The sequence below is a fragment of the Musa acuminata genome, chromosome BXJ2-11, assembly GCF_036884655.1.
Source record: "Musa acuminata AAA Group cultivar baxijiao chromosome BXJ2-11, Cavendish_Baxijiao_AAA, whole genome shotgun sequence".
NCBI classification, from domain to species: domain Eukaryota; kingdom Viridiplantae; phylum Streptophyta; class Magnoliopsida; order Zingiberales; family Musaceae; genus Musa; species Musa acuminata.
In genome coordinates, this window is record NC_088348.1 from 23,847,605 (window position 1) to 23,865,613 (window position 18,009).

At 39.6% G+C, this 18,009-nt stretch overlaps 1 protein-coding gene and 1 pseudogene across 1 annotated transcript; one reads left to right on the forward strand and one right to left on the reverse strand.

Moving 5' to 3' along the window:
* The first annotated feature begins 3,256 nt into the window (after positions 1–3,256).
* LOC135627295 (probable uridine nucleosidase 1) lies at positions 3,257–6,849 on the forward strand. The gene is made up of 9 exons (XM_065133341.1): positions 3,257–3,440; positions 3,885–4,000; positions 4,087–4,146; positions 4,634–4,816; positions 4,904–5,008; positions 5,975–6,071; positions 6,138–6,245; positions 6,333–6,468; positions 6,548–6,849. The coding sequence occupies exons 1-9, from the start codon at positions 3,338–3,340 to the stop codon at positions 6,654–6,656; spliced, it is 1,017 nt and encodes a 338-aa protein (XP_064989413.1). The 5' UTR covers positions 3,257–3,337; the 3' UTR covers positions 6,657–6,849.
* An 841-nt stretch (positions 6,850–7,690) lies between these two features.
* On the reverse strand, positions 7,691–15,788 carry LOC135627548 (fructose-bisphosphate aldolase 1, cytoplasmic-like; annotated as a pseudogene).
* Between the last annotated feature and the right edge of the window lie 2,221 nt (positions 15,789–18,009).

Genomic DNA, 18,009 nt, shown 5'->3' on the forward strand with positions numbered 1-18,009 from the left:
GAGACCGAGGAGCAGAGCCACGGATGACCTTGGTCGCATGCTGACCATGAAGTTGAGCTCGAATTCTTTGGCAAGTTGGTGTAAGGAGGCGATTGAGGCCGGTCTGAGGCGGTTGTACCACATTCGAGCCGGGCCTCGGAGCGAGGTGGGGAACGCCCTGCACATAAGGGCATTAGAAGTACCATATAGGGCCATTTGGGCCCGAAAAGCGATGGCATGTTCCGTTGGGTTGGAGCCGCCATCATAGGCTTTGAGAATGGGGAGACGGAAGCTCGGAGGGATTGGCTTGTCTTGAACCTCGGGTGTGAAAGGCAACGCTCCTGAAGAGGCCTCTCCAAGCTCCTCCTTGGATTTACGAAACTCATGCTGAACCTCGTCCAGGTGTCGATTTATCGAGCGCAGTTATGCCCGGAGGGAGTCCGCTGAATCGGACGATAAGGTGTCGGGCTCGGGGCTACCGGTGCAAGGGCATCGAAGGCTCCGCGCGTCGTGCGCAGGCACCAGCCTTGGGCTGAGTTGCCGCTCGATCGGGCTCCGTCGTCGTTTGGGCGACACAATGACAATTGTCGTCGTAGGTCGTCGGCGAGCCACGGGTGGTGTAGGAGAGGGTGGGGGTTGCGCGGGAGCCAGGGGCAACGACTCCCATTGTGACGCCGGCTAGAGCGTCGGGAGTTGTTCGGGGGGCGAGACGAGGGGGACGATGGTTTGCATCATCCCTGCCAGAACTTGAACTTGGTGCGTTAGGCTAAGGAACGCCTCTGCGGAGACGACAGGTTGAGCAGTGACCATTCCCAGAGGCGATAACCCCGGGTTAGTGAACAACCTCTAGTAGCACTGCGGGGTTGCTATGTTGGCTTCCTGTTCGGGGGGAGGTGGGTGTTGCTCCCCGAGCCCGGGGGTTGAGTGGGTCAGGAGGTGGTCGTTGCTCGGGCATTCAGTTAGGTTGCCTGATTGAGGTTGATCCTATGTCATCGGGCCCTCCTTCTAGCGCCAATCTGAGAGTGATCCTTTACACCATGGCAGAGCGAGCTGGCATGACTTGGTTCAGTCCCAGGTGCGTAAGATCATCCACGTCGGTGTTTGGTCGTCAAGGATCGTAGCCTGGCGAGGTCGAGCTCGGGCTTTGGCTTCAGGGCCTGGGACTCCCTTGGGTTGACTGCTTGCTTGGCCTCTGGTGCCTGCACACAAGTCGGGGTCGGGAAAGGGTTCCCGACTTCGACCCCTCCGAAGATCTTGTTAATATTGAGTGGCTGGCCCAAAAAAACCTTCTTCTTGGTTGACCCCACGAGGGGTTTTTATCCTCCCCCTAGGGGATTAGTCATACCTATCATATTTATTATCATTGGCATTGTACTCAGTCGGCACTATCCCGGCATTTGCGAGATGGCACTGTACTCAGTTGATGCCACCCCGGCCCTCGCGAGACGGCGTTGTACTCGGTGGGAGCCGTCTCGGCCTTTGTGGGAGGGCGTTGTAATCGATTGATGCTGCCCCAGCCCTCGCGGGACAGCGTTGAATTCGGCGGGCACCGTCCCAGCCTTTGCGGGATGGTGCTGTAGTCGGTTGGCGCTATGCCGACCTTGCCTTTGTGGGTCGGTGCGATACTCGTTCGGCGTCGTCCCAACCTTTGCAGGACAACGCTGTACTTGGTCAGCGCCGTGCCGACCCTGCCTTTGCGAGTCGGTGCGATACTCGTTCAGCGCTATCCCAACCTTTGCGGGACGACGCTGTACTTGGTCAGCGCCGTGCCGACCCTGCCTTTGCGGGTCGATGCGATACTCATTCAGCGCCGTCCCAACCTTTACGGGAATTGGTGTTGACCGGAGGGTATAATCCAACGTGATGTCATTGATGCTGATGTGACCGAGAATAGTGGTCGGAGGTAGATTCCTAAGATATGCCCTATCATCTAGGTAGCGAATATCTCATTTGATAATGATATGCCCTATCATCTTGACTTCTATGACAAAGAGGAAGATGAAATAGGTGGTGGTGGGCCAAGAGGGTTAAAGAAAAGAAGATGACCCCACACCTGAAGAGGGCATCGTTGCTATTAGTATTTTCTTTTATGTGTATTCGATGTCTTGTTTTCCACTGGACATAAAAAAGTTCGATAATGTATTTGTATCTATCTTAATAGCAATAATTTGAATTTCGTTTTTTAAACAAAAACTCGAATCATAAGTGAAAATTTAAGAAAGAATCGAGTTGTATATATCACATTCTTTTTTCTCCATCTTTTTATAAGTGATTTGTGTATGAATTTTTTATCACCATCTTTATATATATATAAAGGGTTATATGTTTAATTAAATTTAAAATATTTAAATTTTTTATTAAAATTTTTGGGTCATTTTCTACATCTGCTCATATGATTTCAACTTTCTATCACATCTTATCCTGAAACGTTACATAATTATTATTCACAAATAAAATTATTATTTTTAAAATAAATTTATTTTTATTTTTATATATTTAAATTTCACATAGGTATTATATATCTTGTCAAATCTAGAAATTTTACTTATTTACATTATAGTTATTATCCATCAACTAACTATCATTTTGCAGTTAGTTAAAACCATAAATGACTTAAATATTTGTTGAAGACTTATTATTGAAATAAAGATTAGGAAATATAATTAATTCTAATTATGGTTAGAAGATACTTTATTTTGGATGAATATTAACCGCAGAATTATTTGTAAGAGAATCTTAATGTAGGGAGATAATGAATATTAATGGGAGAATTTGTAGGTTTTCTTCTCTTTTAATCTGATTTAAGATCACCAACACTTTTGCAGGTGACACGCGAGGGAACTGGGTCGTCTACCGTGGGTCCCCTAATTCGACACGTGGACGTGTTTCATTAGCTAGGTTGCCTTCCTTTTGGGTCACTCATCGTCCCATCTTTTTCCCACCTTAGGTATGTAAAAATCACTCCGCATGCCATCGACACGTGGACTAACTTTCCGGGAGAGCCTACCTACGTAAAAATCCGAACACGAAAGACGAAACAATAATAGAAGGCTTCCTCGGCACGCCCACGTGTCACCCACGCGTGCTGCATCCCTTTACATGGCACGGTATCCTTGGGTGTTTTGTGGGTGCTTACCGAAGCAGGTATCAGTACGATTTTGATGTTAGTCTCGTAAGAGCAAACGCTGGTCCAAAGCGTATAGACTTGCTGATCCAATTATCGTTAGCCACGTGTGGCATTTCCTCGCCGCAACCTGCCTTCAAATGGCAAGCTGCCCTCGCTCGCCATTCCAACTCCCTTTTCTGCGTCTCCCTCCTCTTCGATCTCTTTGCTCGACGAGGGAGATAGAGCGAGGCGATGAAGTCCAATTCCGCCGATGGATCGCCGGCAAGCGACAGCGGGAGCCACGCGTGTCTTGATGGCCCCATGAAGGTCATCATCGACACGGATCCCGGGATAGGTGCCCTCCCCTCCCCTCCTCTTCGTCCTGATGTTTATGGCTTGATGTTTCGTTCTTCGTTCCGATCTTTTTGTCTATCGAGTATTTTATCTGTATGTGCGTGCCTGGATGTAAAGGGGAGCTGCTTGAATCGACGGAGCAGGTTTTAGCGCATAAGTTGATTTGATCGTCCTCCCCTCTGCTTCTCGACGAACTGTTAAAGGGCCAGATTGGTTCCCTCGATAGTTCTCGATTCCTCGAGTAGATTTTGTCCACTGCGTGATTCAAGATCACGCTTACTCCATCTTTCGTCCAATCACTTCCTCGATCCGTTTCATTAGATGATGAATAAGAAGAAGATACACTGATTACATACATACCTGCTCTTATGCTTTTTACTGTACATGGTCATGGTGAAAGATACACTTCATACCTGTGGAATTCATGTGTTTAATTTGGTTGCAGATGACAGTATGACCATATTAATGGCGTTTCAATTACCAGAGATTGAAATCTTAGGTCTGACAACAATATTTGGCAACGTGCGCACCGAAGATGCCACTCGCAATGCCTTGCTGTTGGTACTCTCCTCCCACTTCATGATTATGTTCTTGTTTTCCTTTCACATCTGTCTGTACTTATAATCTGTAATGTTGAAATCCGATAGTGTGAGATCGCAGGACACCCTCAAGTTCCAGTAGCAGAAGGAAGCCATGAACCTTTAAAGGTAGCGATCGTTGTCATAATTCTTGTTGATGACTGCGTATATTTGATGCATGACTGCATAACGCACTTACCTCGAATGATTAGTATTCTGTATTCGTATTGCTTGTTGGCAAAAGATAAACTGCATATTTAGTGCCTCAAATTGTAGGATGATTCCTCACCGGGACATCAACTTATGTTCACGTCTTCATCTATATGAAGAACCTTAACCTTAACAATTGCTGGCTTCTTTGATGTCTTCTCATTTCCATAGTGAGAATGCACGGTGAAAGAGGAGTTCCTAAGCATTATGGCCTGTGTACACGTAGTTTGGTATGAATCAGAACCTTCTCAGTAACAAGAACCACATGGTTTGATCTTATATCCTGTTTAAGTTAATCAAACCTGCTTTTTATTAGCATTGGCGTAATTAGATTGTACTAGGAGTTGCATGTTTGAACTCTATTTAGCTGCAACAACTGGTAAGCGTGCTTTTCTATTTCCTGTAGGGAGAAGAGCCAAGTATTGCTGATTTTATTCATGGACCGGATGGGCTTGGCAATATATTTCTACCGCCACCGGTGGGAGAAAAGATGGATAAAAACGCATCAGAGTTTTTGGTTGAGATGGTTTCTCAGTACCCTGGTGATGTAACCATCCTTGCATTGGGTCCTTTAACAAACTTAGCGTTGGTAAGCATCTGTCGAGATGTTCAGAAGACCGACTTTTACGAACAAGGAACTAAATTAGCCTTATCTGTGTTTTGATTGTATGACTAGGCTATCAAAAGAGACCCTTGCTTCGCAAGCAACGTGAAGAAAATAGTTATTCTTGGCGGGGCCTTCTTTACTGCTGGAAATGTCAACCCGGCTGCCGAAGCAAATGTAAAGTATTTTTCACATGAATTATGCATTGATTATTTGGTTTTATCTGTTATTTATGTCAGTAAAAAATGCAATGACCGAGAACTCGTCAGTAAAGCACCTATGGCTTTTTTCTTACACATTTTCCATTACACCTACATAAACTGGGCGTGCTAGTCTGCTTTATTTTGACCATAACTTGCGAGCATTCTTTTGAAACCTTTCCTTAATTCTTACAAATTATCTCCATGCTTTCTATAGGTCTCTACAGGATTTACCGTAATTTTTTGGAAGTCTATTAATGAGATGGAACCTAATATCTACTAATTCTTTATACCGAGATACTGCTTATGCTGCTGACAAGTGAGATCTCATTAATGATAAAAAAAAAATTGATGCTTTTACTGAGATATCTCCAGCTAAAGACCCGTCCCACTGAAAAGTACTTACTGAAGAGCTAATTTCATCAACTCACTATCCTACCAAAGCTATTACTTCATAAATTCTAACTTTCATCCGAATGTTTATAACATTTTAATTAGTTTCACATCTGAAATAGATAAGAATAAAATTAACTTATAAAGATTTGATGAGTATATTATTATCAATTTCAATCTAAGCATTTTAACTTATAAGGATTTGATGAGTATGTTATTATTAACTTTAACCTAAGTATTTTAACAAGTGATTTGTGTGTTGATAGGACAGTTAGCTTATGCTCATAACATTTGATATCAAGAGAACTCGTCACGAGAACCTCAAGCTCATGAAAAAATTTATAAATTATAATATTCCGATCACTTCAAGTAGAGAAGATTAAGATTGACTTATAAATATCTAATGAGTATACTACTATCAATTTATAATATGCTTGTTTTGTTTTAGGATATGAGATCTTAGTTCATTCACAATTGAGCCTTTTTTGTTTGTTGAATAGCTAGCATGGATTTGGTAAAGTTCTAAACATCTTCTACCCTGATCTTGCAGATTTATGGAGATCCGGAGGCAGCTGACATTGTCTTCACGTGTGGAGCAGACATAACTGTTGTGGGAATAAACATCACGACTCAAGTCAAATTTACAGGTATTAAAGCTGATGTTCTTCTCATCCTGCATTTACGAACATAAACTGAGAGGTCTGCGATTTCAGATGCGGATCTATCTGAGCTAAGAAACTCTAAAGGAAGGCACTCGCAAACCATAAGTGACATGTGCAAATTCTTGAGAGACTGGCACGTCCAGTCTGAGGGTGTTCATGGTAGATTACCATTTTCCACGCACTCTCTACTTCACTTCAAATGACACTTGGGATATATATAAAAAATGACAGCTATTATTAGTGCAGGTATTTTCCTGCATGATCCTGTCAGTTTTGCGGCATTAGTCCGCCCAGATCTCTTCACGTTCAAAAAGGGGGTCGTGAGGGTGGAAACACAGGGTATTTGCATGGGCCACACACTAATGGACGATGGATTAAAAGAGTAATGCTCTACCAGCTTACGTTCAATCATCTCTTAACAGTCTTGTTTCTCCACTTACCCTAAGGTACTTATCTTGCAGGTGGATCACGAGCAATCCTTGGACAGGCTATACACCTGCATCAGTTGCATGGACAGTCGATGTGCCCGGGGTTCTATCTTTCATCAAACAACTACTGATGAAACCGTGAACCAAAAGGATCATTCACGAAGTTGATTTCCTTTGATAGGCAGAATCCAAATACTGAAATGTGTAAGATATAAAACTCTAAATAGGAAGGTGTCTATTAATAAATTTTCTTTCAGTAAACAATCTCTATGATTGTTTGCCTCACTGAATGGTTCTAATAAAAGTTTGGGCATTAGCAAGCCAGCATTACAGAATGAATCTTTTCACAGGTTTGTGGCAATCCCTGTCATATGAAATGTTCGGCTGTGCGCACCCAATAAAGAGGAGATCCGCCCGATCAGTTGATAGGAAAGATAGGAACATCAATATAGTAGATACGAAAGATAGGAACATTAATATAGTTGATAGGAACGAGTTGACTATTAATATAGTTGATCGGAAAGATAGGAACATTAATATAGTTGATGAATTGTTGATATGAAACTCTCTGTTCTTTGTTGTTTTCTTCAATAAATTTGATCTATAAAACATACCACAATTAAGGGCAGAAATTAACAAGAACAGTAGTCAGTTATTTGATTACTCTATACCACTGATTAGCTAAGCCCTACTATCAACCTCCAGATATTGTCTGATGTGGTAAGTAATACGCCTTGGTTTTAGTCATCCAAAATTTCTTGTTTAGGCAGTTCATATTAGTTTGGATCTAAGATTTCAATTTCCCCCTGTTTTGGCTCTTAATGGATTTGATAATTCAATGAAAGTTGAGGATATAATCATAGAGTTATAAGATGATCAGTGATTAGCACATACACTGAAAGTTTAATTAGCATCACTCGTAAATTTAGCAAGTTGCAGTAAACACTCAACTAAGATAAACCACAGGATTTACACTAAATACTCAGAACTTTAACAAGCATGCAAAGCTCTTTCCTAATGCAAGATTACTGGATTACTAGAACATGATGCCTTAAGGCCAAAAGGACTCTAAGCATCAAAAGAAAGAGCACAGGAAATGCCTACCAAACACATCCTCAACATGTAAATATTACTCTTATTAACAGAAAGAGAGAATAATAGGAGGCATTACCAATGTCAATATTTGTTGTCCTTCACATTGAGGCTCTCTGAGACGCCTTCTCCTTTGGCAGCATCTCCCTCGTAGGCACCGAGCGTCGCCTCTGAGTTAGCCTTGGAAGATTACGTGACTCTATTTAATTAAGTAAGATATATTATAGATATAATTGGATTGTTATTGGCCAATAGAAAAGAAGTTCATATTAAAATAGGATTCCTTAGGAGATAACCTTGATGGGAGGAGTGCATCATGCGTCTAAGTAGCATCTCAGCAATTGAGAGATTAAGGTTTTTCTCTCAATCTCCCTCTCTCCTAATCCCTTTTCTCTCAATCTCCCTCTCTCCTAATCCCCTAATCCTAATCCATCAATTTAGGTGGTCCTGTGAAAAGATAGGAAGAGAGGAAGGTGGTCCTGTGAAAAGAGAGGAAGAGAGGAGAAGGATCTAGTTTTCGTTGTAGATCCTTGCAGATTGATATTTCAGATCCGACGATGAAGCGCTTGAAGATCAGATAAGATTTATTTTTCTGAACAACAAGAAAAGGTACGCATCGTAATATTGTCAGATCTAATTTATTTGATTTCAATCTTGGCATAAAAGTTTTCCGCATTACAAACAACATGATTACAGATTTTATGCTAACAATTGGTATCAGAGCCAGGTTCTTGAAATCAAATATATTAGATTTATTTTGTTCTTTACGATGCCTGAATGATTCGTCGAGATTATTAATTTGTTTTCTTTCTATATGATTTGCTCTATTACTGTTTACGAGCAATGTATAATTTTATGTTTGATCGATGAATTTACTGTTTATTATCATCGATGTTATTGAGATGATCATCTCTGTTGATCGTTGTCGACGAAGGGCCGTGTACCACCCCACAGCCGCGCATCACGATCGTGCGCAGGCAGAGGTTCGCTTGTGAGCGGTGGCGGCACCACGGACATCCCGCACCGCATGTGAACGCGGTGACTACGAAAGGGCGGTAGCCGCAGATGGCGGCAGCCGCTGCCCCCCATGTGAAGAGGGAAGCGGCAGCGGCCGCGCCAAGGCGGTGGCCACGCGAGCAGGAACCGCCGCAGCGGCCGCTCGTGGGCACAGGCAGTGCGGCGGCATGGCAACCGCGCACCGGCGGCGGCCGCGCGTGGGTAGGCCATGCACAAGCGGCGGCCACGCGCGGGCAGGAACCGCCGCAGAGGCCGCTCATGGGCAGACGCAGCCCCCGAGGCGGCAGTGGCCGCACGCAAGCGGCGGCAGCGCCGCACGCGCAGGCGGCGGCAGGCAAGGCGACAGCAAGGCAGATTAGGGTTTTGGCATAATTACGATTTTGACCTCGAGGTTAGGGTTTTGCAAAATTATAATTCTGCCCTTTGCAAATTTCGTAATTCCAGTTTTTGTTCCGTCAACATATTTATAGTTTTACCCTCGAGTCTAATTTTGCCAAATTATAGTTCTGCCCTTTGTGAATTTCTTAATTACAGTTTATATCCTATCATATATTTACAATTTTATTCTTATGAAATTGAGAATTTTAAGTTATATTCTCAATTATAAAATTGATAAATATGATTTATTATAATTATGATTGAATTTAATCATGATTATATTTCAGTTATTTGATTGGATTTAATTTTTGATTAAAAAAACTATAAATTATGGTTTATTTTATAGTTTTCTCATATGAATTATTGATTATACATGTGATAAATAAAATCTAATTATTATTCTTGGATATTTATTTAGTTATTCACATGTATATATTTGAAATTGTGAAATAATGTTTACCTTTCACATGAAGGCAATGAAGACATGATTTATATGTTATCATGATTATCATATGAGTTTTCTTTTGCTGATTAAAGTTCAATAATTATTATGGTTATTCTATTATTGAATTGCTTAGCATTAATTTTCAATAATTATTATGATTATTTTATTATTGAAACTGCTTAGCATTAATATTTAATAATTATTATGGTTGTTATTCTATTATTGAACTGCTTAGCATAAATTAAAGAAATTTGATGAATATTATTTATAATTCATTTCCTTAAGTTTTATCTGACTTGTAGCTGCTAAAGTGGCCTTGGATGATAAACTTCTGTGATATGAATTACAATAAAGGTCTTATCATTTATAGGACATTTTAGATTGTATTTTATATTTTTGTATTGGTCTTGCAGCCACCAAAGTGACCTGGACCGATAATTTATAAAATACATTATGAAATTAGTCCTAAATGATATTAAATAAAAATAATATTCATAATGACAGTATAAATCAGGATAAAGAAATTTAGTGAATATTATTTGTAATTTATCTTCTTAAGTTTTATCTGACCGGTAGCTATCAAAGTAGCTTGGGATGATAGACTTATGAGATATGAATTACAATAAAATTCATGTCATTCATGGGACATTTTAGATTGTATTTTATATTTTTGTATTGGTCTTGTAGCCACCAAAGTGACCTAGACCAATAATCTATAAAATACATTATGGAATTCATCCTAAATGACATTAAATAAAATAATATTCACGATGACACATATAATTATGAGATTTAGATAATCCCAAAGGAGAATCTATTTCAAATAATTATGTGATGGGGTAGGATGGTACTGTTTTGGATATTCTTGTAGTTTAGGGTTGTATACCCAAAGGTAACAACACTTTTCCACAAGAATAGTATCAGTCCTTCATAAGTGATTTTGAGTGAATACTAGATATGTCAATATTTCACCCAAAGGTGAAATATATATGATATCAATAGTTCATCATATTTTGGAAACTCCATTAATGTTATATTATTACTGTGGCACTTCCTTTATTATGTTTCTGTAAATGTCCCTATACTTTCTGAAATAAATAGCTTGAGCATATACAAGTTGTATTGAGTGAGTGAGACCTTGATCAGATTAATTGAACAGAACATAATCTTAATTACTAAAAGTTCTGTGAAATAAATAATTGAGGTGACTGATAAAGAAAGGTATGAAAGACTCAATTTTATGATACTTAGACTTCAGTACAGTTTACAACTAGCGCATGAGAATATCTTAGGATCAATTTAAATTATCTGATAAGTCATTAGTTGACACCTTACTATGATAGTATTTGAGGAATTTAAGATTATATCCTTAAAATAAATGATAAAGCTGTAAGCTCAAGACTCATAATATTTTGAGTACTATTTTGAGTACTACTCAAGGAGTAGGTAACACTAAAATAAGAATGAAGCATAATTCCATCTGAGTTTATAATTATTACATAAACTCATAAAAGAATATATTCACAATAAAATGTTACTTTTGTAGCAAATAAAGTTATGTGAAGAAGAAATATACTATAAGATTTGATTTAAAATGAAAAATGTATAATTATAACCTTTCTATGGTTCAAATCAAATATTATGGATATTATTGATGGATTAATTTAATGCTTCATCGTATGTTACCAATAATAGATATTTTCATTAAAAATAAAAAATAAAAAATAAAATGAAGAGAGATAAAATCAAAAGAGAATGAAATATTTATTAATGTAGGGAATCATCTTAAAGTGAAAGCGATATTAGTTTGTATTTATCGCTTATATCTAAAGATGATTCAATTTGATAAATCTTGAGAATCCATGTACTTATAATTCTGGGAATTTAAGTTCTTTACCTAGAATTGTTATAATATTATTTCCCTTTTAATGGTTGTAAACTTACTGTGATTCAATAAAATTAACCTTTGAATTCTGTATAATAGTCTATGTAGAATTAATATGAATCATAAGTTTACAATGATCCTATAATTAAATATTGAAGTGAAATGTAGTTTTATAAACTCCTTGAGGTTATGTTTATCATTCTATGCTTTTGTCTCATTAAAAAGAGACATTTTATCATCATATAAATAATCTGTTGAGATATGATTATATATATATATCTAATTCATGTAAAGTCTATGACCATTTACACTCTTGAAGTGTATATAAATGAAGTTGATAGACAATTAGATAGAAAAGTCAAGATCATCATATCTGACAAGGGTGATAAATTTTATGGTATTTATGATGAACCCAAATCTTTTGTTAGATTCTTAGAAAAATAAGGTATATGATTTACCAGATGTGTTACAGCAGAATATGATTGCTGAAAGATGTCATCGTACCTTATAGATATGATTAGGAGCATGATAGATTATTCTTTTGTACCCAAATCAATGTGAGAGGAAGCTCCAAGGACAACTATGTATATTTTGAATGATATTCCTAGTAAGTAAATTACAAGTAAATTACATGACTTCTTTTAAGTTATGAAATGATAGGAAACATGATTTAAGATATTTACATATTTGAGATTGTCCAATGGAGATAAGGATCTTCAACTCACATAAAAAAAAATTAGATTTAATAATTATTTCTGAATATTTTATTATCTATTCAGAAAAGTTTAAAATGGGTACATATCTTTATCTTATTGCTCTAATCATAGTACGAGGATAATTAAATTTGGTAACATAAGATTCCTATAAAATAACAAAACAGTGGGAGTAAAAATCTCGAAATTTAATTTTGATATAAAGGAGATATAAGTTAATACTCCTTTATTATTCGAGAGATTGTTGTTACTCAAATCATTAAATGATTTGATGAAAGTGAACAACAAAATAACATTATTAAACTCCCACATTATATTGATATCACTGTTAATGGTCTTGTAGAGCAACCATAATTGATAACTTTGAGAATATCTCAAAGGGGAAGGAATCATATTATTTATAGTTATTATGTTGTATATCTACAATAATTATATTATAGGAATCAGAATGGATGCCTTATTTTTGTCACGGGTCATGAAAAGTAATGATTCTGAAAAGTAATATGATGCAATAAAAGAAGAGTTAAAATTAATAACCAGAATGGTATCTGATAAATTTATCGAATTGTCCAATAATTGTAAAAGAGTCTATTATATAAATGTGACTCAAAGGACAATGTCGAACGATATAATGGTCAGACTTGTGGTTAAAAGTTTTACTCATAAGGAATGTATCGACCATAACGAGATTTTTAATGAACTCGTTAAGAATCATCATGACATTAATGATTCATTATGAGTTTAAGTTATATCATAATGATATGAAAATATTTTTAAAAAGATCTAGCTTTACATGGGTTACTCTAAATGATTTACAAAGAAAATGAAAGAAATATAAAGTTTGGTAAACAAATTCATGAATCCATTTATGACCTTAAACAAGCTTCAAGGTAATGATATATAAAGGTTCTTGATATCATTATTTCATATTTAAGGTAAATACTATTAATTAGTATTTATATCAGTGGGAGCAAGTTTATTATATTGGTCTTATATATGGATAATATTTGGCCTTACCAATAGTGATCTTGATTTATTATACTAAATCAAGAATTTGTCACTAAAAGTTTTAATATTGTTGATATGAATAAGACATCTTATATTATTAACATTGAGTAATTCAAGGATAGACCTCAATGATTATGAAGATTGTCTTAGAAAGGATATATCAACCGAGTCTTGAAAAGATTTTAATATACAGCTTTGTTCAGTCAATCATAAAAGCAAAGTTTTAGTCAATAGTAAATGCTTGAAGATGACTTGAAAAGAATCAGATAAAGAATATATTCTTTGTATATGCATAGTTGAAAATCTATGCTCAAGCTTGTGTTAGAAAAGATATCAGTTTTTACAATTAAAATGCTGGGTATATATTGAAGTCACCCAGAAGTAAAAACATTAAAGGACTACAAAGAAAGTAATAAGATATCCGGAAGGGACAAGAGATTATATGCTCACATGTATGAAATTATATCAGCTTGAAATAATGATATTTTTCTTATGCTGATTATATAAATTGCCTCGATAATAGGAAGTCCACCTTATGGTTAATATCTATGTAATTAGAGAGGTAATTTATTATTATTAATAATAGAAGTTGATTTTGTGGCATTCTTTGAGGCCACTAATCAAATTTTTTACTGCAAAATTTTTTATCTCAGGACTTGGTATAGTCAGACTCAATTACCAAGTCGTTGAAGATATTTTATGACATTACACTAGTTTTCTTCTCTAAGAATGACAAGTACTATTGCATCTATATGCATTATGGTATAAAGTACTTGATGGTTAGAGAAGATGAATCCAGAAACATCTAATGTCAATTAATTACTTGAGTTCCACTGTATTGATTGCTGATCCATTCACTTAGGACTTACAGTCTAAAGTATTTTGAAAGAACATGTTCTTATGATTGGATTTGTGAGCAACCCATAAAGGATATGGTGATGCATATTTGAGTGGATATTATAATTGACATTCTTACTTACATACTTAAAGTTACTTGTTTCTGCTATCATGTTCACAATTATGTATGTACATATTATGGTTGAATGTGATGACAGGATTGTCTTGACAAGATAAATTAAAGGGGTCATTTGGACTACATTAGGAAATGCTAACAGTATTGTGGTACATAGAAGGAAGTGTGACACTGATGACATACAACCGCTATGACTCATATTGTTAGTCAGACTTAATATAGTATTATTATTATTATTGGACTTATTGGCCTATTTTTTAAAAATTCACACACGTGTGTATATAGTTTTTGTAAAATTTCAGAATCCAATTGAGTCAAATTATTTTTAAATAAATTTTATTTATTTTTTATATTTTAAATCCTTGTATATCTTACTGATTAATGGGCCAAGTGGGAAGATTATGTGGCCCTATTTAATTAAGTAAGATATATTATAGATATGATTGGATTCTGATTATGGTTATTGGCCAATAGAAAAGAAGTCCATGTTATTCTAGGGGCTAAGGGCATTTGATAGACAGGACCTCTAGGGGTTATGTGTGCATCTGAGTAGTGCATCATGCGTCTGAGTAGCATCTCAGCAATTGAGAGATTAAGGTTTCTCTCTCAATCTTCCTCTCCCCTAATCCCTGTGAAAAGATAGGAAGAGAGGAGAAGGATCTAGTTTTCTTTGCAGATCCTTGCCCTAATCCCCTAATCCATCAATTTAGGCGGTCCTGTGAAAAGATAGGAAGAGAGGAGAAGGATCTAATTTTCTTTGCAGATCCTTGCAGATTGATATTTCAGATCCGAAGATGAAACGCTTGAAGATCAGATAAAATTTATTTTTCTGAACAATAAGAAAAGGTACGCATCATAATATTGTCAGATCTAATTTATTTGATTTCAATCTTGGCATAAAAGTTTTCCGCATTACATGATTACAGATTTTATGCTAACAAGCCTTGCACCTCCAGAAGAAAGCAGCCCTTGCCTTCTCCACGTTTTCCTCCTTCCCAGCCAACGTCTTCAATGTGCTAATGTGCTCTGCTGCAGTGCTCGGCCAAAGGAGAAAGAAAGCGACCATGGCTTCTTCCCTTTAAGCCAGTCATGGCGTTCAGGTTCAGAGTAGCCTCTTCCTCGCTCTGCCGACCAGAGAGGAACACAATGACTGGCACGGCTGCCGGCACAGTCCTTAGCAAGGTGCGGCCTGTGTAACTCCGCCACTACCTCTGGTGTCACTTTCGCTGCGTCCAACCCTGGTGTCACCATGTTTGGCTTCGGCGGATACCCTTCCAGGAGGACATGGTGGCCATTTAGTGCTTTGTAGCAGGCAGCAAGCACCCTCTGTGTCACCTCAGCACACCAATTAATATCACGAGGTCTATTCATTGACATCATTTAGTGTCGCCACTTGGCAAACCGAACGCCTGCTTCATAGTACTTGGCACAGCACTTGCCGAGGTCATCGTGTCCTTTGGTGCTGGTCTCACCATTGGTGCCGGCAAGTTCAACAGTGCCCTTGTCCACCTTAATACCCGGAAGGACACCTCCTTCCTTCAAGACCTCAATAAACGCTTCCCGTCGACGCTCTTCTGGAACAAGTTCTCTTCAAAGAGGATCACACCACTGATATACTAGAGGGCACCAGCGGTGCAGAAGAGGAGCTCACGTAGTGCACAATGGTTGGCTTCGACATTGCTGCTAGTCAGACGCTTACCAGTTTTTCCCGTGGACCCATCAGCTGCGAGAATCCCCTTCCCCGGGGTGCCAATGTTCAGACATTGTTAGATAGCTGATCTGCAGATGCTTCAAATGCATTTGGATGGGAAATCACATGAAATAGATCCCATGTGATATAGCATATTTCAGCCACGGCATAAAGACTCGATATGGCATTCCTAAGTCAACGTGTCGCGCAAAGCCTACTCAACATCATAAGCCCGAGGTCACTCAGTTGCCTAACGCCATCCCTCTACATTCCGCTCCAAGCTATATGAGACAGCGCGACCATGTACTAGGCCACACAAGAGGCAGAAAGCAGCATCGAACGAGACTAAATTGAGTAGACCATATGGTGCCTGCACCCCATGTACGAGCCGACTGCCTGAGGCATCAGCGGGCATTAAATACCCATGTACGACAACGACCGAGGATCATTAAGGCTGCTACGACTGCACGTAGGAACAAGTATAAAAGCTACTCCCTTGAACAACGTTGGGGGGGCGTCAGGTACAAACCCACATTCCAACTCTCTCATTTCCAACTCCTGCTAATTTAAGCATCGGAGGGATCGAGTCAAGAAGTCCCTTCTTGATGTCGACCTGTATACAAGAACCCGACAAACAACGAAAGGAGTGGTCTTCAACCTGCAACCCGACGAACCTGGCTCACAGCCTTTTAACCCGACTCCAAGTTAATACTCTCTAGCTCAGAGATCGCATTGGTGATCTTGCGCACTCGGGACGGGCCAAGCCATGCTGACACCTCAGCCATGACATAAAAGTGCAAAACATTTTTTACGCTAGAAGGAGGGCCCGATGTCATAAGAACGCTGGCCATCGACTAGCATATGGTCCAGTAGACAACTATTACCCATGCCTACGATTTGGCTAGCTTCTTCCCCTACGCCTTAAGACTACTATGATCGGCCGACAACCCAGAGCGTCGAACATGATCGAGAGGAACAAAGTCCTAGGAGCCCACCTAGAAGACCTTGATGAGATGGCCCGAATGCTCGGAAGGTTCTGTAGGTATCTCAATCTCGCCATTTTGATCCCCAGAGTTAGCTCGAGCGAGCTCCTTGGCTTCGTCATTCGCTAGACGGGTGCAGGCACAAATCCCCAAAAGATCCGGGCAAGGTGTAGCCCCCTTAGTTGGTTAAGGAAGCCCAATGACCCACCGGAAGTGGACTACCAAAAAGCCTTCAAAAGGCTAAAGGCACACCTTGTCAAGCCACTTGAGATGACTTTCAGAGGTTGACAGATTGGCCGATGCCAAGAGGGGGCGAGTCGGCCCCGTCCTACAGGGACCCGATGCCTGGCTACACAAGTGTGTGCTACATTCCGGATTCAAAGCCACCAACAACAAGGTTGAGTACGAGGCATTGCCGTTAGCACTCCGACTGGCCTTGGACCTACACGCGGAGGAGCAAAAAGTCTTCAACGACTTACTGCTAGTGACAATAGCGTCAACGGAGACGATGAAGAGCGAGATTCAACCACAGCGAGATACCTATTCGAGGTATGTCAACTTGGTGATAATTTCCAACACCTTTCAGTGACCAGGGTTCCCAAGGTGGAGAGCGCGCAGACCAATGTACTGGTCAAATTGGGCCCCAGTGCAAGGTGTTGGTGTCAACAACTTTAAGCCGCAGCCTCAGGGCCAACACGGTTGAGTTTAGGTCCGAATGAGCGGGGATCTCTCGGGATTACCCTTGAGAGTGCTGAGGTAGCCGAGTGCGCTGATCCGGTCTCGACGGGGCAGACGTTTCCTCTAGGAGGGAACTCCTCACTTGGGTGCGTAGTGGAGTGGCATTCCGTCTCTGTCCCTGCATACAGGTCAGGTTGGGAGAGCTCGACCAGACCCCTCCGACGATCAAGTCAGTCGATAATCTTAGGAGGCTTTTTCTCCCTCTTTTTTTTCTCTCACTCGTTCCGAACGCAAGGGTTTTTATAGGGAAGGTCACTGTTGTTGATGTGCCAGCTTGCAGGGAGCAGGACCATACCTGGGAAGGCATTTGACTTCGGCGTTGGGGTTGCGTGAAGGACCGAGCTCTTGCAGAATGGCGATGTGCCTCGGTCGACGTTATGGTCTGCCTCGGCACAGTGCTGTCAGGTTAGACCGAGGTAGATGACCCATGTGTCTCCTAGGTTCGCGTGACACAGGAGACGTCACCCAGGAGCAGGCGACGTCAGTTTGCATTCCATCATTATTATTACCCTCATCATTCCCCCCCCCCCCCGAAGGAAGCCATGCATCGACCGTTGCTGGGGGGATCCGGGG

Coding starts and splice junctions, on each gene's coding strand:
- LOC135627295 (XM_065133341.1), top strand. CDS start 3,338: ATGAAGTCCAATTCCGCCGATGGATCGCCGGCAAGCGACAGCGGGAGC. Junction 4,001..4,086: donor CTCGCAATGCCTTGCTGTTG/GTACTCTCCTCC, acceptor GAAATCCGATAG/TGTGAGATCGCAGGACACCC. Junction 5,009..5,974: donor ACCCGGCTGCCGAAGCAAAT/GTAAAGTATTTT, acceptor CTGATCTTGCAG/ATTTATGGAGATCCGGAGGC.